General features: G+C 47.9%; 1 protein-coding gene across 3 annotated transcripts; it reads right to left on the bottom strand.

The window, feature by feature from the left end:
• Positions 1–239: 239 nt before the first annotated feature.
• Positions 240–18,779, bottom strand: SCYL3 (SCY1 like pseudokinase 3). 3 transcript variants are annotated; one of them, XM_041127598.1, is made up of 14 exons: positions 18,758–18,779; positions 14,306–14,597; positions 13,591–13,776; positions 12,787–12,900; positions 11,748–11,804; positions 10,901–11,003; positions 10,189–10,300; positions 9,420–9,497; positions 7,091–7,230; positions 6,155–6,342; positions 5,445–5,616; positions 3,416–3,559; positions 2,073–2,809; positions 240–685 (listed from the first exon to the last, which is right to left on the bottom strand). In XM_041127598.1, exons 2-14 carry the CDS (start codon positions 14,468–14,470, stop codon positions 623–625), a joined length of 2,259 nt encoding a protein of 752 aa, XP_040983532.1. In that variant the 5' UTR covers positions 14,471–14,597; positions 18,758–18,779; the 3' UTR covers positions 240–622. The 3 variants fall into 3 exon arrangements, with proteins under 3 accessions (XP_040983532.1, XP_040983533.1, XP_029887843.1); XM_041127599.1 differs by lacking the exon at positions 18,758–18,779 and adding an exon at positions 18,609–18,624; XM_030031983.2 differs by lacking the exon at positions 18,758–18,779 and adding an exon at positions 18,213–18,341.
• Positions 18,780–19,755: the final 976 nt, after the last annotated feature.

Raw genomic sequence — 19,755 nt, 5'->3', positions numbered from 1 at the left:
AGCAGAAAGAATGCAGTGCTTAAGCAGTTTGCGTTCAGTGGTCCTTCATTGCATGGTTCCTAGCATCTCTTGTGCTATCCACTGACAGAACTATATAAACAGAAATAAATAAGTTGAGTAAACTGTACATTCATCTTAAAATCATCTCTTAGCTAAAAATTAAAAGGAGCCATTTCTAAAAGCTTTACTTTTCTGAAAAAAAGAAAAAAAAAAAGAAAAAGGCACATTAACCAAGGAACTCAGTGTGACTTTCATTTATTGTCATCAGTTTTTCAGAGCAGGGATGAGTTCTGGAACAATCGCTTACACCGCTCTTGGCCTCCAGTAGCACATCAGCACCAACACACCCATCACGCCATTCCTCTTTCCGGTAGCAGTGGCACGCACCACGGCTGGGCATATTGCTTGAGTGCAGGCCTCACCCCTGCAGTTTTTGGCACAGACTGGAAAGGAGCATCCATTGCAAGAGATCAGGCCCCACGGGATCTTGCTGGCTGCTGCAGCAAGTGCCTGCCTTCTGGCAAAAGCAGTGCTGAGGTACTTATCCATTGTATTGGGGAAGCAGCGACTTCTCTTACAGAATCCAACACACCATAAATTGCCTTTGTCTCTTTCAGTCCCATTACCAGTTAGTATCATCTTCCCAGTTCAACTCCTCTTCTTCACCCCAGCCTGCAGCTTCAGCCTAGAATCACGTAAAATTACCAACATTAAGGCATGTGTACTGTACTTCTGTACTTAGCACAGCCACAGGAGCCAGGCAGTAGCCTGTGCAGCTTGCAATGGCAGAGCAAGAAAGACATTCATCCAGAATGCCGAATTTGACAATTCAAAAATGAAGTGCCAGTATTTGCAGCTATCTTGTTTCCTTTTGTAGTTAAAAGGTCTTTACCTTAAAGACAAGAGTAAACCAAGAGTCCTTTTTTTCCTAAATTTGAAGCAAGAACTGGTTGTACCAAAACCACTTTCCATTAAGAACAGGATGCAATAAACTAGATGATTTCTTTCCCCCTAGGAAAGAGCTGTTGTCCTGCTCTATTCTAACACCATGAGTTTGATCTCATCCATACACTGACACAGCTCTTCTACTACTCCACAGCACTGACTGCACTACAGCACGTGAATCCCTCCCCAAATGGGGTTGATATCACAACAGCGTGCCATTTTCAAACATCATAAACAACTTCAGTTTACATCCAAGGCTCCTCTCCCCATGCTACCTGCTACCCCTGTGGTAGCTCTCTTGAGACTGAATTAGCAAAACAACTTGAAATCAACACCTATTCCCTAATGGAGTTATGTGTTCAGGGGGCAGTGTTGGGAGTGCTGCCTCCCCTCCTAGGAAACAGAAGCAGTCTCTGGAGTCTCTGTGATGGGGCTAGAGGGATTTACCTGCTTACTTAAAAAGGCAGTTTTATAACCCCTCTGGTTCATCTGAAATGGAGAAACGTCTCAGCTATTCTTTCATGAAAACAAAGCACCCAAAAAGCTTTACTCTACAATCCAGGGTTCTGGTTTCCTGATCTGTTATTTACAATGCTATTAGGTTTTCCCAGAAGAGCCAGGAGCAACACTGAGTCCTGAGCATCCTCTGTGCTTAAAAGCCCCCTTCAGTTTGTGCATGAAGCCATGCCTGTTCAGCAGACAGGATCCAGCCTTGTTTTACCTGTCCAACAAACCAAGACTCTCCCTAATGTAGTGTAGGGTCCTTGCATCCAGGATACAGCAGCACACATTAAAAGCTAGAGTTAAATATCCTTAGTCAGTGCCTTTAGTAGTGTACAAGTTAATTCCACTCCCTCACTGTTTCTTAACACAGCTCTCTTGCTCCTGTAGTAACAGCCCACTGAATTACCTGGTGCCTGGTAAGATGCATCATTCAGGGCTCAGCATCTTGTATTCACAGGTAAAGACTCAACTGTACAGTTGTATGCTGCTGATACTTCCTCAGGTTATCCATCATCCTATTAAGGAGCCAGCTGGTGCTACAACAGTGTGTTGTGCTATGTACATGCTTTTAGGATCCTCTCAAGTGTGCAGTCATTTAAACCCCACTGCCTATAGCTTCTTACCTCAATAAGATCAGCTGCTGCAAATTTGGACGAAAACAGCACATTCTGGGAGGCACCTTCTCTGCTGGATACTACACCAGAGTGACTGGGAACAATCGCTTCTGTCCTCGCTTCAGGTAAAATCAAGATAGCTGAAGAAGGTTTAATGTCTGGGATCATGTCAGCAAACCAGTCCAGCTCAGGGTCTTGCGTGGGTTTCCTCTTCACTTTGATCGTGAATTCTTCTCCTAGGCCAGACTCCGATGAAGACTTCAACCTTTCCTGAAAGGTCATTTTTGGCAGCACAGTTTCTCCTAGTTGTTCCCGGTCATCCCACTTGTCATTGCTCCAGCTGTTCCCAGGGCAGGACTTTGTGGGGGGACTCAGTCTGAGGCTTTTGAATTCTTTGCTCAGTGGATGGGTACCTGGCAGAGGCCTTGGCATTTCAACTGCATCAGCCTGTGTCACAGTGAGGCAGTTTCCTGAGGACAGTTCAGGACTAGGACTGCTGGGCTCAAAGTCATCCCAAGGCTTCTCATCTACATCACGTTCAGCAAAATAAGGTCTCACGTTGCCCCGCGGCTCTCGGAGCTGAATTTGAATGTTCACAGTTTTCTCAGTCTCTGTCTCCTCTGGCTCACTCCAGTCTGGCCACTCCTCTGCTGGCTTTTCAGAGGTAGTCAAAGAGCTCCTGCTGCTCCCTAGCATATTAATGCTTCCAGGCATTCCATTCAGGGGGGACTGAGTGTCATGCTCACCTATAGAAGACAAAGGTGTTACATACTCATTGCAAGAGAGCAAGTGTAGAGACAGAGTTGTGCCTAAACCTCCTTGACATCACAGGTGGCACCTGGCATGGAAATAAGCCAGTAATGCTGACTGAAAGATGCTTCAGTGCTAAGCTCCTCTTGTATTAGAAAGCACGGCCACCTTCCTGCTTGCAATGGAGGGGTATTCATCTCAAAGCCCTGGGGCAATAAAAGCTGACTGCTGATAAGCAATAGGTGACTGAAAAAAGGCAATGAAAGTAAACTGAGTCCACTTCTGAGGCCAGAGAATGAGCTGACCTATAAATCCAGTGTATCGGCCAAGCTGTGGGAGGGGTGAAAAAGCACAGCAGAGAACCTGCTGTAAGGAAACAGAAATTCAAGGCCAGCCAGCCAGCAGTCTGTGTATATCATGATTCCCAAATAATTATTCCCTAGGAAGTCAAGGGTCAACACTCTCCTTCCTTCACTGTTACCTTCCTTGGTTCACTGAATCTTTCAGATCAGCACTTGGGGAAAATGAACATCTTTTCAAGCAACACTTCATTTGTAGAACACTTGATTTCTAAAAAAGGAAGAGCTAGGGCTAAGTTTTACCTGTCTTTAAAGCCAGTGGATTGTCTAGTTGCACGGAAAGCTTCTTGACAGGTACATTTCCAGCGATGGGGAACACACTAGAATTGTTCTTCAAGGGCCGACAGGTTTGATTTCTCTGATTGCTTGCAACATGACTGGGGGAGCCTGCAGCGATAAAAGAAAAGGAAGGACACCAGGTCCACAAGGTGTATTGTCAGTCTTAGCTGAAACTGCCTGCAGCATTGCAATGGTCTTATTTACAACACTGACAAGCAGTACTGAATGAAGACTGGTGCAGCACTCCAACAGCTGCACCTCTTGAGCTGTATATAACACAATACTCTGTTGCTGCCATCTGCAGCTCTTGCCAGTACAAAGTTTGGGCAACTGTAAATGGTCAGTTTCTGCTGATATGTTCTTTCAAGAAATACACAATGAACAAACTGATTATGATCAGCACAGATGCTTAAAAAATGCTGTCTGCCACCTGGCTGGATCCAAAACCCCAGCTTCTGTACTGCATGGCGTCACAAATCCCCTGTTTACCTGCCTCTCACACAAAAGCACAGCACTCACTGATAGTCACAATTCAAAGCGTAAGCAAACTCATGCAACTACACAAACCCTCTTTTATGCTTGGACATGAGCAAACCAGCTTACAGGAACAAGAGTCTCTACCCTGAAGGCTGTATGACAGCCTCCCTTGTACCACACCCGAGGTGAGGTGGGGTGGTTGGCAGTCAAGGCCACGCTTTGAAGCTGCACAAGGCAGGTTTGTTTCCCTGGGCCAGTGATGGATGATAGCTTAGCAAGCACCTAGTTCCACTTCATTTTTGGGAGTTGTGGCAGTGATTCACCAGCACTGGCTTCAGCTATGTGAGGCCCTGTTGCCACCACCCCAGAACAAACAGCATGGCTTGGGCCAGGGCTGCATCTGCTTCCACTGCCTGCTGTGCCTGCCTAGGCTAGGGGTTACCAGCACAGCCAGAGACACAGGGCCTGCGGCACAGGAAAGGACTGCAACTAACACACAGAACCCACCCCCTCCCCAAAGTGCCCTTGATAAAAGGTACATCCTTTTAGGGGCTTAAGCAAACAGCTTATTAAGCCTCACATGTTCAGCCTCTAGTACTGGTTTTTGCAGGTCATCACACTGTTGAGGACAAAGGGGTTTTTTTTTGTTGTTTGTCAATAGTTAAATCAGGTCTAATTTTAAATATCTTCTGAAAAATAAACCTGGTTTTAGCATGCAATCCAAAGGGGTTTATTTACTATAGTCTACTAAATCAATAATGTAAAGAAAAATAATGCAACGAGCCATCCACAGATTTTAATAAAGGGTGGTAGCTGTCGGTACACACACCATCAGGAAGAAAACATTTATACTTAAATTGAGCTCTGTCATGCATTTCCTTTGATATCTATGTGTCTAAAGTAGAACAAATGCTGATTCTTCCCTCCAGTTATAAGCATTCTTAGTTTCAATATCCCAAAAAGCTTTCTCTTGGTACACTTGGTTCCAAGTTATCTAGCAGGTGCAGGGACTACTGTCTTCATTTGGATTAGCTGAAAAGCCTCCTGAGAGCTGAGAAAATAGGGAAGTTCGTATTCCTTTTCCAATCTATGAATAGAAATTGGGGGAAGAGGATGAGATGTACTATTTTTAAAAACGTGAAGGACAGAGGGAATATTAAACAACTATCTGGATAAGTACCCAAGTCCTTTAGAAGGGCAATATGGTTTTTCCACCAAAGACAAACACACACACTTAACAAATCTCCTTTACTTACAGAGATTCTTAAAGGAAGAAGAGATTTAAGGTTTTTTTCCATATATTTCCTACATTTAAAATACTTTCACATAACTCTTCTTCTGATATCAATTCTGTATCTGCAAACAGTACCTAATTTAGAATTGAAGTTTAGCTGCAAATTAGCTTTTTTTCAATTAACCTGTCAACAGCAACAGATTAATCATCCAAGAAATTCTGCCTATGTTGCTTGGACAGAATGGGCAAGAATCCCGAGAGCACTCTGACCATATCATTTACCTTCAGGGGAGAGATCAGCAGTTTTCATGAAGCTTGGCGCAGAGCTTTTGAAAATCTTCGTTCTTTCTCCACCTACAACTACTTCAGGTCCAAGCAGGGAGACGAGAACTGCTAAGCTGTGCAGTGTTATCGCAACAATAGAGTCACTGGTATCTCGAAGGCCCAGCAATACCTACACCAAGAACGTAACAACATTACCAAGAACAGAAAATTCTGCTTTTTCACTTCTTTCCCCTTTAAATGTTATATTTGCAGCACATTTCATTCCTACGATCTCCCACAGCTCTCAGTAGATACTGGACATTATTCTGTAGCATAAAAATCAGCCTTCCGCTTTGTGTTACAAGCTAAAGAGAGTGGCTGATCCCAGTGCCTGGCGAGCACTGGACCCTAACGCCAAGGCACCCTGAGCTCAGACAGATCACTCCTCCAATCTTGACAGCTGTGGTGTGAAACAGAAACACGGACTCTTGTTGGGAGGCTGCCAGTCAAGGCCGACAGGTATTGGCACAAATGGTGCGCGTGACAGAGGACATTGGAACAAAACTAGTACTCCAGATCGGGATGGGGTGTAAGGCTTAGGGCTTGTATAGAAGGAGGTTGCAAACTGTTTGTGGCCAGCACTATGAGATTCTAACTTTGAGCTAACAACCAACCCAAGCAGTAGAAATCGCATATGCTAGGAAATACTGCGTATTGCTGTCCTTAACCTGTGGCAATATGATGTTTTTCAACTCCTCCCGAGAGAACAGTTCTGCATAGGCATGAATGTGAGACAGCAACACCATTCGAACGTGCTCCTCGTGAACCTCAAATAGCTTCAGCAGCACAGGAATGACATGCGTTTGGAACAAGGCTGGCGACAGGAGGCAGCTGGTCTGGCTTTCTCCAGTTTGCTCTAGGGAAGAGAGGTGAAGATGGGAAAAGGCTGCTTCAACAAGGGACAGCCCAGCCAAAATCTACTCGCTGAGAAACCATCACAGCTGAGATCTACAGTGTCACCCCACTGCCAGGTCTGATTCTTTGTCAGCTGCCAACACAGCTTGCCTGGGACATCAGAGATGGGAGGGAGGAGAGGCAGCAGTGCCAGTGGCTGTTGCTTAACAGCAATGGCTCTTGAACACTGAAGGCCAAACAGTCACAAGACAGGTATTATTTGGCTGAAACACCAGTGGCTATTTAGGAAAAACTTTAAAGAGATGGGAGGCAAACAGCAGAGACAGAGATAGTTGGGGATCCAGCAAGACATGCTGAACACCTCTTGCAGAGGAAAGGAGAAGAGACTGAGCACCCTTACAGGAGAATGAGTGCAGTGGCAGAAGAAAAAATAGGGAGGCAGGGCAGGGGAAAGGCAAGAAGGGGACATACGCAGTGAGCCACTGGGAAAGCCGGGGTGGGAGGCTGGGGTGACACGTAAACCTGGGAAAGAGCCCAGGCAATTCCTAATTCTCCTCCCAGTATCAGCAGAGCAGTGGAAAAGTACTGCAAACGGGGAAGCACACATAACTGTCCTTTCCGGTTCTGTATGTTACAGTATTTGTTCTGGTTAAACACCACTATTCCCTTGATTCAATGGAATGACCACTCTGAATTAATTCCAAACTTGTCAGTAATAATTGCGAAGAGAGAAAGTATTGAAAGGGCACCTTTCTTTGGACCCAGCAGATGAGGAAGAAAACTCTTGACAGCTACAGGTTCTGCAAACACGAGCTGATTGAGTAGAAGAGGCACCAGCCGTGATGCTATCAGCTCCTCTGACAAGCCAGCCACCCTGTCCAGCAGGAATCTGCGTTCCAGGAGAGAGAGATTAGTATCAAGACAGCCTTCCATGCATTTATGACTGTTTCCCTTAATATCGCTTTCCCCTCTTTTTGTGTCTGCCTCATCTCCTAGAGACAGCATCCCATCACAGCCTCTCACCCTGTGTGCACTCTAACCTAGAAGGACAAGGCTCTGCTCCTGCCTGAGGCTTTCAGGCAAGGGTAACACAAAACAGGAGCCAGAGACACATCCTGTAAAACCCCACACCCGGATCACAGGCTGTCACGAGCACATCCAGAAGCACCACCGCACCTTCAGCTGGCACATGAAGACTTCCCCCTCTGAGAAGCTGCCCACTGCTGTGGCATCAAACCGCCTCAGGGCTGGTATCTCCCATGAAGTGCTATGGCGTTAAAACTGCAGAAGAGATTTGTCCTCTCAACCCACACCCTGGTGCATGGCAAGAATTTTCCTACTGCTTGAGAAAAGGCTGTTGTACCCACCACACAGGGGAATTTTCCCTTGCAAAAAGGGAATCCCATTTTGAAACCACTTCTATCTAATACATTTTAGAGGTGGCCAGGGTATGGGCTGGATTTATTTATTTAAGTCACAGAGTTTGGTTTTGTGCAACTGCTCTTCCTTGTAGGATTTTAATTTTTAAAATATCAGTAATAATTACTGCTTTTCTCTAGGCTTGGAGGAGACTAAGAGCAATAGTGCACATGCTGTGAAAGCCCCTCTGCCTCATAAAAGGGGCAACACTGCCATATCTTTAAGAAAAGTATTCACTCCCTCCCTCAGTAAACACTGCTGTTAGAGACAGTGGGAACCATTCTGAATGCTCCTGCTAAGATCCCCTCCCTCCTCTTATTTCCTCCACTTAGTCTCAAACTAGTGAAATCAAACTAGTGTTACCACTGATGGTGATGACAGAAGTATAAAACAGGCAGGAAAAATAGCTCTGTAGGAACATCCAGGCTCTTTTATATGGAAGAAGAAAGAAAAATTCAGCTTCTCCCTTTTTCAGGCCCAGATGCCATGACTACATGGAAGCTTCCCTTACAGAAAACTTCTTCAGGACCATGACAATAGGATTTCCTGCAGATGCTGCACTACTGCAGCAGAGACAACCACTACAGACAACAGCTTTACCCCGACAGGGCTAGCAACCACAAGGTTAATTCACACAACTTGTCTTACTGAAATCTCTCTTATTAGCAGTTTACAAGATCTGCCTAAATGGAAAAAAAATTGCAGCCTCAAGAGGTGCCTGGAGCTAGATTTCCCTTTTTAGCAAAGTTGCATCTAAAATAAAGCTACTTCTAAGAACAAGGCAAGGGAAAGATTCTTTTTCTCCAGCACATTAAAAGAAGGGCTCTGATATTTTAGAGCATTTTGAAACCGGGCAGATAGCCTTCGTGTAAAGCAACAGGACCCCAGGACAGCTCCAGTGAGGAGCTGTTCAACAGAGCTTGAGTAGACAAGCTGTTAGGCCACACTCCCTCCTCTACTGCAACACTACAGCACATGAATGGGCTTTCCAAATGATTCCTGGTTAGCCGTGGTGCGGTGGGAGATGGGACACTGCTGCTAAAGTGGGTGGAAGAGAACCTGAATAATTTAACTTCTGCTAGTAACATCAACATTATGCCCCACAAAGTGCAATAACTCAATTAGAACATGAGCAATGGAAACATTCTTTCCTTTTCATATTCCTGTACTCCTGGGAAAGCTTCTGTTCTTGGCCCTGCAGGAGTTCAACCCAGCTGCTAGCAAGCAGATGCAATTCAGAAAAGCAGCCCTTAAGCGATGTTTGTCACTACAGTCCAGTTTGACTGATTCTCCAGCAACAGCAATTGGTCTAGCAGGTAAAACCACTGCTGTCCATACGGCTGTGCACAGCGCCACTCCGGAGGCTGGCAAGTATCAGAATGATACAGAGCCCAGCAGGTACCGCTCCTCCCAAACACCAAACCATTCACAAGAAATTGGGAAAGGAGGGAGTGCAGAGCTTCCTCTTTGATGCTTTCATTACTTTGGCTGGAGTACCCAAAATATTACAGAGCAAACAATGTTGGACCAAAGCAATCAAAATCTGCCACCTGAGGAACTACCTCTCCAGCCACTAGCCTTCCCAGGTCCCCCCACAATCCCATTCGTCAGAAGTATTTCTGAAATAAGAAGCTTCCAGATCATAGTTCCTTCACTTACTTGAAAAATTCAGTTTTTTCCTCCTCAGACTTTAGTGTTAAGGTCTTCAGAAAATTCACAACTTCCAGAAAATCATTCCTAAGCACAAAAATGTAGGCTGTAAAGTGTGATCCTTATTGATGCTTAAACCACCCACAACTAAGAGATTGCAAATCCCCATCTTTCATTTATCAGAGAGAACTAGACAGAGGGATACGAGTCAAAAGCCGGTGGGCCAAGAACGCCAGCACAGAGATGTGACCAGTTACCCGAAAGCTGCATCTCCACAGTGCTGCACTTTGAAGTCAGCAGTTCACGTGGAGACCTGGGGCAACACAGCATCAGACACCTCTGACCACCTTACCAGGGCAACAAGGAGAACCAAGTGCCACCTTTCACTAATGCCACCACCCAGAGAAGCACTCAGGTGACAGCAGACACAGCTCTTTGTGGATTATCTCAGAGCCTGCTTTGCTCCAGTGGTATCACTAATGACTGTATTTTCTAGAGCATTTCCCACCACTTCCCACAAGCTTGGGGAGGTCCAACTGACTATGTGTGACTAAGGGGCACGCTTCTGTCACCACTGCTAGTGCAGCACCTCATTTGGAAGGCTGATAATGCTTTCTTAATTTAAGAAGCTTTTGTCAAAGATCCCTCTAAGAGGTAGGGATTAAGTCTGCACTTCCCATCTGATAAGTAACACACCTTCACAAAATCAACACATTTGCAACACAGAAATAAGCAGTACCAAGACATACCAAGAGAGGCAGGATATCCCTTTCCTTACCTGAAGAACTCGTGAGACACTAAGCTGGACAGTGGTGGACGACACTTTGGATCTGGATTCAGCAGTGTACAGTGCAAGGTTTGCTGAAAGCTGGAGAGAATATCTGCTGAAACTGAAATCCAGAGCACCTACAGTTAGATTTCTCTCTCAACACTGCACAAGCGATGTTCAGGAGTCCTCCACCCTCCCAAAAACTTATTTTTAGCTCTATTTGATAGCAAACTTGCTCATATCTGACCCTAAAAGGGAAAATAGCATTTCCATTTCTCTTCCTAAGCTGCTTGGCTATTGGGGCACCAAGGAGTGCTACTGTCCTCCCAGGAAGCTTCCTGCTCCCCCTCTGCCAGAAGGCAGCAGCCCCCGCTCAGCTGTGGTACACAACATCCATGCGCCCATGTCCATAACCCTTGAGGAAGGCAGCTGGTGGGGCAGGAGCAAGCGAACCTCTGACTGCTGCAGAGCAGGTTTGGGAGTGCTCATGTTACACGGGCTGGTGACCTGCAGCCACATCTGACCATGTTCAAATGCAGCAAAAGGGGAATACAGGAGAAGCCGAGGTCTGCATTTTAACTTAGCAAACACAAAGAACAACAATGGCCACTGAACCTGTAGCAAATCTGCCAGCTGCAACAAAAGGCAAATAGCTCGACACGCGCAAGGAATAAGCTACAGAGGCCTGTCGATAGCAGAATAAACTCGTGTCGTTCTTTACCCTGATCATTTAGGACTGTCAGGAGATTTTCAACCATTGTTCCAAACGCGTAGGCATCCCTCGCGTGCCCATAGCTGTTGGGCAGAATTTTGAAATCTGCAGACTGAAAATAAACGCCAAAAGATCAGTAAAGCAGGAGTTTATGAAATACTTGGTAGTTTCCATGAGTTTCTATTCCCGCCCCCCGCCATATACACTCTCCAATTTTTTTTATAGCACCAAAGCTCCACTGAGTATCCTACAAGTAGAATATTATGCTTAAAAAACCTCCATGGGGGAATTTATAACCCAAAGGAGCAACTACATCACGATGAAATGATTCCCTGATGAATGCACACAGCAATTGCAGGTCAACACCTTTCAGCATTTCTATGGAAACAGCTGATAATTAGAGAAAGAGCGCTCTTTTAGCATAAGCAACTTGTAGGATGCTTAATGGATAGGAGGTGACTAACAAGTGAAAAAACAGGCTGTTAGGAGAGCTACACAACCATGTGACCACAGTGATCTGGGCATTCTCAGCAACTACTCTGTAATTTTTGCAAAGCTTTGGTGATTTAGAAGCATTAAAGCTGCAACGCAAAGTATTTGAAAAATATTATGAGAACCTGCTGTCCCATCACTCCTCATTCAGAATTTCACTTCCCTGTGCCCAACATCATTCCCAAATCAGGGATGGGACAGAAGGGGGAATAAAGGAAGTGAGTAAACCTCAGATATTATCCAATAACCACTTCCTCCCATTGAAGCATAAGAAAATAAAACATGTGAATGAAAACTATTTCCCGAACATTGCACTTTTATTTGTTGCCAGCAAGAAGTTTCTCCAGCGAGCGATGTTACTCACCATCTCCTCACAAGGGATGCACGACTGGTCTCGTACCGACTTGACATGACAGAGGAACTGGAAGGAGAAGAGGGGAGACATGAGCTGCCTCAATTGCTTATCTGTGCCAAACAGCAGAGGTAGGGTCTCCCCGCAGGCCAGGGCTCAGCGTGTGGCAGGAGGTCTGCCCCTGCCCCTTCAGCTCACACCGAGGGCAGGCTGTGCTTTGCTCTGCCCAGAGGGGAAGCACAAATGGACCAGGTGTGAAGCACCAAGCTGACAGAAAGCAACTTCAGGGCATCACGGCCAACTCATCCCTTTAGTCCTCAGTCCTACCGTCCCGCATGATCCATCTGAACGGGGAAAGGATTTCATGAGCTTTAGCAGTGAGGTTTTACAGCCATGCTCTTTGCATTGTTGTGCACCACCATGCACACCAGTTGCGTGTCTGCCTGATCACTGCTGAAAGGTGATACACGCCAGGGACATTCAATACAGTTTGTTAAGGATTTCTGGATCCTCTGGGAGAAAAGGCAATATACATTTACGACACAGTGCCAGGCTGCAGCAATGACTCTGCACAGCACGCAGCAGAAATCAAACCAGGCATTTTTGCGCTAAGACCAGTAACAAGCAACGAAGATGCCAGCAGCAAAACCTAAGGAGTCATTTAAATAATTTTCCTTATTGATTCCTCTCAACCTGGATCTTCCTGCTTCACACTAAAGCTTTTTTTTTCAGTTTGTTAAATCAGTGCAGAGGAGCGAAGATTTCTCGCTCTCCCCAGTCTTAGCCTACCCTGCAGCCAGCAGCCTCCCTTAGAAAAGTAGCTGCTTTTTGGCTAATGAGGAATTAGTTTCTGTTTGTGTAGATGTTGTAGTTTATAGTTACGGTGTCCCTAGAACAAAGATTCAGGTCAGAACTGGAAGTGAGCCAACACGCTTAATAGTAAATTCAGATAACTGGAAGGACTTGGGCCTTCACTTCCATAGATAGCCAGCTTCAGCAGGCCAGGAGCCCTCTCCCAGGCATCAGAGGGTGCACTTTGCTTGGCTCTTACCTCTGGGGTGGCTTCGTTGAAGTTACAGACTGTTTCCATTCCTCCCAGCTTCCAGTGCCCATCCTCACTTACAAACACAGATGATAAACAGACATTGTTATGCGTTAGGTTTCCCTAAAACATAAAAAAAAAAAAAAAAAAAAGGGATAACAGACTTGGGGATAGATAAAGATGTAAAATCTTAATCAGCACTAATTACGTGCTGCGAGGAGCTGAGGAGAAGCTGCCAAAAAGCACACAATTCTAAAGGTCCTTTGGGATTTTATAGGTGACTAGCAGGTATCAGGCAGAAGGGCTGGGGTTTTAGAGTAAACAAAGCTCCAATTGTCACAGCCCTTGCAATGCAACTGTAAATCCAGAGAAGACTTCCAACTATGAACACAAAGCCCAAAAGCTACAGTCTGAGCTGAGATTTAACTGCAGTCCTGGACAAACACACAGTGCCAAAACACAAGAGCGCTGACACCAATCTCTTGCCATGTGGCAACATGTAAATGAATGCCATCATGAAGGCTGAGCAATCCCGTTTCACTAAAGTAAGAAGCACTGCAAGCAGATCTCAATTCGTGAATTGACAACTGCTCCCTTACTTCCAAAACCCACAGCATTTTCAGTCACCCTTCCTCCTACAAAGCAGCCAATGATTTTAGCAGTTTCAGCCTCAAAGAACTGCAGGGTGTGTTTGTCTTTTTGTGAGGAACCAGGAATGAGACAGTCATCCAGGCAAGCCCAGATACAACACTCTCCTGTCATGTTTCATCTGGCTCCCACCAAAGCCTGATGACTGCTGCAGGCAGTACCCACCCTGTCATGGAGGAAGATGAGCGCCAGCAACACGTCGTAGATCCCTGCGCAGATTTCTGCAGAAGAGAGCATCTCCAGGACCATCTCCAAAGGCTTCACACGTTCTGTAACCAGGTGGATTCCATTTGCTTCCACAGTACAAGAGAGGAAGCGCAGAAGGCAAGGGTGGCGCAAGGTTTTCAGGTGCTTCCAGAAACAAAGACATCTGTTAAATCTCATCCAAGGCGTCTCTTTTGGCTGCAAAGCTTAGCCTTGTACTTTTAGCCATGTTTTCTGCTTGCACTTAGACAGCCCCTACCTGCTCCTCAGCAAGCACTCAGCACACTCACTCACTTATTACAGAACTTTTTATAATACATCTAGATACAAAGTCTTACACAGAATAAAGACAGTATTTTGGGTAGGATCCACCCAAGAAAGACCCTCTGACTTATATCCGCAGGAAGAGACCAGTACTCTGCAACATAATGCAGGTATTGCTATCTAAACATCGCTTCCCGCCACTGCTCGCATCGTGCAGTGTACGATGAGCTTCACAGCTGCAGATCCCCTTTCCCCCCCTGCACAGCAGCTGTTTGCAGCCAGGGTCAACTTTGACCTTTTCTCCTGCCCTTACTCCCCAAAGGGTTTGACCCTCATTAACTGATTTCCACCCCTCCAAGAAAAAGGAGGGACAGCTCTGACAAGTCTGTCCCAGGCACGCTCTCTACAGTACCTTGGCAGCTTTATTAACCTTATCTTCATTCTCTCGCTTGTACACAAAGACCGAAGCAAGTTTGCCATCTTGCAGCACAGCCGGATAAATTGTGTGTCCAGTTGGCAGTGCGAACGGTGGCTCTTCTAGTGCGTAGCTCTTTAAAGCGCTGTTCTCCGAGCCCATCACTTGCAGAGTTCGGCCGTTGTAGAGGTTCCCTTTTGACGACAAACAGGCCTTTGGGTGGAGGAAGACTTTTTTCAGACAGATTTAGTTCCGGCGGGCACCGTCCAGCTCACCTTCAGATCATTTTCTGCAAAGCATGAAACAGCCATGAAGAACCTCCTCCTGTCAGTATCCTCTCCTTCAGTTTAAGGACAAGAATAAAATCCCCATTGTTTATTTTGTGAAGGAAATCAGATGTCCACAAAAGGGTTCAGATCAACAAGCAAGCAGCTCTCTAGCTGTGGAGCTAGGACTGCGCTGGCATCTGTATCAGCATCACCACCAGACATCACCAGCTCTGACACACAGATGAACAGACAGTACAGCGTCCACAACTAGTCCTTGAACTGGCTACCAAACCAAGGATCCACCAAAACCAGGTTCCACCAATACCCGCAGTCATGCAGACACCTACTCCAGAGGTTTAATTCAGATTAAGCACCGTCAGCAGTTAGGAACCATGATTGTCACCACCTTAGGGCACAAGGAGCCCTCGGCCTTCCTAAAAGCAGGCATTCCTCAATTCTCCAAGCCACAGAGGATTTCAGTGAAGCTATAGTCAGGTAACCTCCTCTAGTGGCATGCTTTTCACCCCTGGATTACCTTCTCTCCATCTGACAAATATTCCATCTGCCTGCCAACCCTTCCTTCTTCCCACAGCCTCTTTCAGGAAGAGGCTGACACAGATTTTTATGCTGCTTCCTCACATACAAAACTGGTAAAACAAACACGCTGATTACAGAGGCTCTTTTAGAAAACACTGACCGAGCATATGCTCTGTAATCAGGCTTGTGATCACAGGCTACGGGCGAGACCCCAAATACTGGTCTGTATACAGAAGTTAGCAAACAATCTTTAGTAATAAGAGAAGGAGAGAGCAAAACCTCATTTGTCAGGAAAAGTGGGGAAAAAGCATTGCCCACCCCCAAGCATTTTTTGCAACTGGAGAATCACTTTATGGTGGTTGTTTCAAGCCATGACCCGAGACTTCAGGAAGGCAACAACGCGTGAGTCTCTCAGCTCCCCAGTAGAGCTGTTCCAGCAAAGCTGCTGCTCCGGCCCCTCTCCCACTTCTCTAATTCAAGCCCCTCCAGAAGCTCCAAGGTCAGCAGTGCTGGGGGCCTTTTGGAGAGAGTGCTGGTCTGTTAGGGTTTCCTGGCTTCTCTTCACTGCTTCAGTTAAGAATTAATTATATAAATGATTGCCCCCCCCTTTCCCCAAAGTGTCCTATATTTAAACACGTTATCATCTGATGTTTTTACTAAATGTAAATATGCCAATTGCACAACCCACTAGTCAACAAAAGCACTGGGAAGGAGCAGAATGCTCCCTTTTTAATAGACTTCATACAAATACTTGCTCACGCATCACTTAATTACCTTTGTTAGCTAACTTCTGTAACAAACAGGTAGTTACCACTCTAGATGTGCTTCTTGCTGGGAGGAATGAACCCTACGAACACATTATATATGGGAACCAGAACACATTACTGCTCTTAACTGTTTGATGTGAACAGACCTTAACCCTCCAGATTATACAACCACTACAGCCTGAAATTGTAGGTGTTTGTTTTTGGTTTTTTTTTTTTTAAATTGAGCTTCTGTGTCCTGATCCACCTAAAATCTAAAGCTGAATTAACTACAGAACACGCAACTTCCTCTCGTTCTCTCCCCTCTAGTGTCAGGGATGGCTCTGCACCGTTTCAGTACCGATTTATTTCATAAAGGTCACATTAAAGGAAGAGAAAGCTATAGAAATCTAAACTGCAGCTTCCCAGCACCACACAGAGGGGCTAGCAGGTGAAAAGGAAATACAATGCAGCAGTTACACACATTTCTAAAAGTGACTTTCTTGTGAACTCTTTGGCACAAAAGGATTCACACTGCCCCAAGGTGAAGGGCTTCCTCTCCAGCCAGTCCCTGGGAGCTCTGCTCTGGCTCACCCCAGGTTAACCTTCCACACCTGTGTGTGCAACCACACTGGCTGCTCCTCCTGGGCACAGCTGAGTGCTTTTATCTGCGCTCTTTTCAGCTTTGCTTTGGTTGCTAGCACTGCTTTAATTATTTCTCAGTCAGATTTTGCACAGGACAGCTCAAAGTATCTGAACTGACCTAGTGCCTCACGTTCTTCCAAACACATATAGACATATTCACCAGTTACAAATTTGGCTGCAGAGACACCCACAGTTCAGAAATACTGTAACATCAGAGTAATTCAAATAACTGCGATCTACTCAAGTGCCACTGTACGACAACCAGCTCCAAACAAGCATCCCCCACTCCAGGTAACTGCCTCTCAGGAAGAGCCCAGCAACTCTCAGTATCAAACACCAAGCACCTTCAAGCGAGCAGCTTCCAACAACCAAGCAGCAAAAGCAGCCGGCGGAATCACAAGCCACACTTTTCAGGAACGCGTCAGCTCCGCAAAACTATCGCTTGGTTTCTTTTCTTTTTCACAGCACTTCAAAACATGTTGGCTACTGAAACTCCAGCAAGTAAAAGCATTTGCGAAGATATATGCCTGGGTGTGGCCAAAGACCGTGGAAGAATTCTTCTGATGCTAAAATAAACTGTCAGTCACACAACTACACTGCATAAGGACCACATATGGTTTGTGGGTTGAGAGTATTACCCGCATTAGAACCCTTTAATGTCTTATTTTCAATAAACCGTAAACACAAACACTAGATGTAACACACAGTGCACCCTGAGATGGAAAGGAGCCCAGCAGCGAAAGACAGAGGGACCGGTAGTTAAGAACGATTTGGGTTTGCTACCATAAACAGTGTTAAGAGTTGGAATTTCAATTTAGCTTCTTTCTGGAGTGATAACACCCGTTATATGAGGTATCCACCTGACACACACACACACTAAGCCCTGTCACTCCACAGCTGAGAGCGAGGCGGTTCACAGCTTTCCACTTGCCCTGCCCGCCGACTCCCCTGCCAGCAGAGCCTCCTGGAAGCCGCTGTCAGAGGTGATGGGAGCTTTGCTCCCAAAGCCAGAGGTTTCCCAACACGGCAACTGCAAACGTCCAGCGGGCACCTTGCGCAGGCAGGAGGGGGATCAATAGGCAACGGCCTCTCTGGGAAAGGAAGCGTGGTTTTACTGCGCCTTCTGAAGGACGGTTCAGCCCTGGGCACCGGGCACGGGGAAAGAGCACGCACTTTAACGCGGAGGGTTCCCCGAGGGACACCAGCGTAAAACCAGCTGCCGGGAACAACGCCGCTGCCTACAGCGCACTCAAAACAACTACAGTCACCAAGGCGGCATTTGCCTCCCCCCCCCCCCCCCCCCCGAAAACCGAGCTTTTGCCCCGGCCGCATACCCTACTGCGAGTTACCAACACCCGCAGGGAGGGGCGGGCATCGTCACCCTCTTCCGAGCCGGCCGGCAGGACCCGTCCTGAGCGAGGCCGGAGGCACCGGCTGCAGCCCGAGCAGCCGACCCGGCCGGCCCAGGCGGGGGGCAGAGTGCCCGCGCCCCGGCCCCGCAGCCCCGGCCGCCATGCCGCGTCCCGCAGGGCACCGCCGGGGAGCCCCGGCCGTCCCCGTTCACCGCCTCCACACCCGCCCCAGCCTCGCCAGCCCCTCATCAACCGCCTCCGCCATTAGCCCCTGCCACCTTCCACTACCTGCCTCCGCCATCGGCCCCTGTCACCCCCCGCTACCTCCCCCCCTACCCCCCGAACGCCCCCTCCCCACCTGCTCCCCGCCGGCCCGGGGTGGGGAGGCGGTGGGAGGGGGTGCCGCCGCCTCGGCCCCGCCGGCCGCTCCCTCCCTCACAGCGCGGCCGCCGACTCGCGCTTCCGGCAGCGGCCCACCCTCGAGTCGGGCGGGCGGAGCGCCGCCACCTGCCTTGCGCGCCCCCTGGCGGCGGGCGGGTCCGAGAGAAACGGGCGGGAGGGCGGTCCTCTCGCGCGAGGGCGCGGCCCGCGAAGCGGCGGCGGCCATTTTGGTTGTGGGCGAGTCTCCCCCGCTCAGGCCGCCCCCGCTCCGTAGCGGCGGCGAGCCCGCCCTGGGCCCGCGTCTGCCGGCACCCCCAGCCCCTCGGGAATCGTGGCAGCAACCGAGTTCCCGCCGGCGGGAGCCGCAGCCCACCCCTGCGCGCAGCCTGTGCTGGGGTCAGCCCCGCCGCTCCTGCCTGCGCTGCGGTCCAGGCCCCGCAGCAGCTGCCGGGCAGTGCCCCCCGGCAGCCCCATCCTCCGTTTCTGCCGCTCGGTGCCTCCGGCGCGGTGGGCAGGACGGACCCTGCGCCTGAACCTCCTTTGCTGTGTGGAAACGAGCCGTGCTGCCTGTGATTTATGGGTCTCGGGCGCTTGGGGAGTCGGTGTCTCCTTCCTTGGAACGCAGGGCGGCCTCCCGTCCCCCGGCGGCATTCAGGGAGCCAATTTCCTTCCACAATTTCCCCGCTCAGCCCCCGCGCCACTGCTACAGGGAGGGAGTCGAGCAATAGCTTCCCGACCAGCCTAAATAAAGGGCGGGCGACAGGGTGAAAACTGCGTACGCGAGGCAGGTGGTCTGTCTCGCACACCGCCCCGCGCCATCGCCCCGAGCCCCGCGCGTTTGCTTTCGCGGTGTAACTTGTGCATCATAAGGAGATCTATTTAATGCCATTAAAACTAATTGCTCTCTGTGCTGCGGAGTAAAGTGACTCCGGGGAGAGATTTCACGTGAGTTTCTTGGACAGCAGAACGAATGTTGAAAGGAATTACTATAGTGCAGTGGGAGGTCTGGGCTTTTCACACACTATTTTCATATCGCCAATGTTATTCCAGTTTCACGCAGCGCCAGGGCATTAGGATGTGGTTTGCTCAATCACTTTGAACCTAACGCTTAGAGTGAGCAGGGCCCAGCAGCACACCCCATACCCGTGGCCTTGTCTAGACAAAGATTTAATGGCAATGGCAGTGTGTTTTAACAAAGGTGGTCTAAGCCTTGCTAACTACTTGGTTTTCTTTAGTAACCAAACTCCACCAGTTTAGCCTGCATTAAATTTTGTCCTGTCAAATCTGGCATGAACTTTGTAGAGTGTATTCTTCAGCAATACACTTTTTCCTCCCTTCCTAGCAAAGCCTTCCAGTCCATGCCCAGAGCGTGGACCGTGCAGATACTCCCACCGACAAGGTCCACTGCCCAGTGGCTCGGTTATGCTGGAGTCCCTCCAGCACAACAAAGCCACAAGTATCTGGACAGAAAAAGGGATCTGCTCAGATCCACAGCCAAACTCCGTTCAATTGAGCTTCAC

This window comes from Aquila chrysaetos, chromosome 12, assembly GCF_900496995.4.
Source record: "Aquila chrysaetos chrysaetos chromosome 12, bAquChr1.4, whole genome shotgun sequence".
In the NCBI taxonomy this organism is placed as follows: domain Eukaryota; kingdom Metazoa; phylum Chordata; class Aves; order Accipitriformes; family Accipitridae; genus Aquila; species Aquila chrysaetos.
The sequence above is the reverse complement of the archived record's forward strand: the minus strand, read 5'-3'. Positions and strand labels throughout refer to the sequence as shown.

Coding starts and splice junctions, on each gene's coding strand:
- SCYL3 (XM_041127598.1), bottom strand. CDS start 14,470: ATGGGCTCGGAGAACAGCGCTTTAAAGAGCTACGCACTAGAAGAGCCA. Junction 7,231..9,419: donor GAAAAAACTGAATTTTTCAA/GTAAGTGAAGGA, acceptor CCTGGAACGCAG/ATTCCTGCTGGACAGGGTGG. Junction 6,343..7,090: donor TCTGCTGGGTCCAAAGAAAG/GTGCCCTTTCAA, acceptor TCTCTTCCCTAG/AGCAAACTGGAGAAAGCCAG.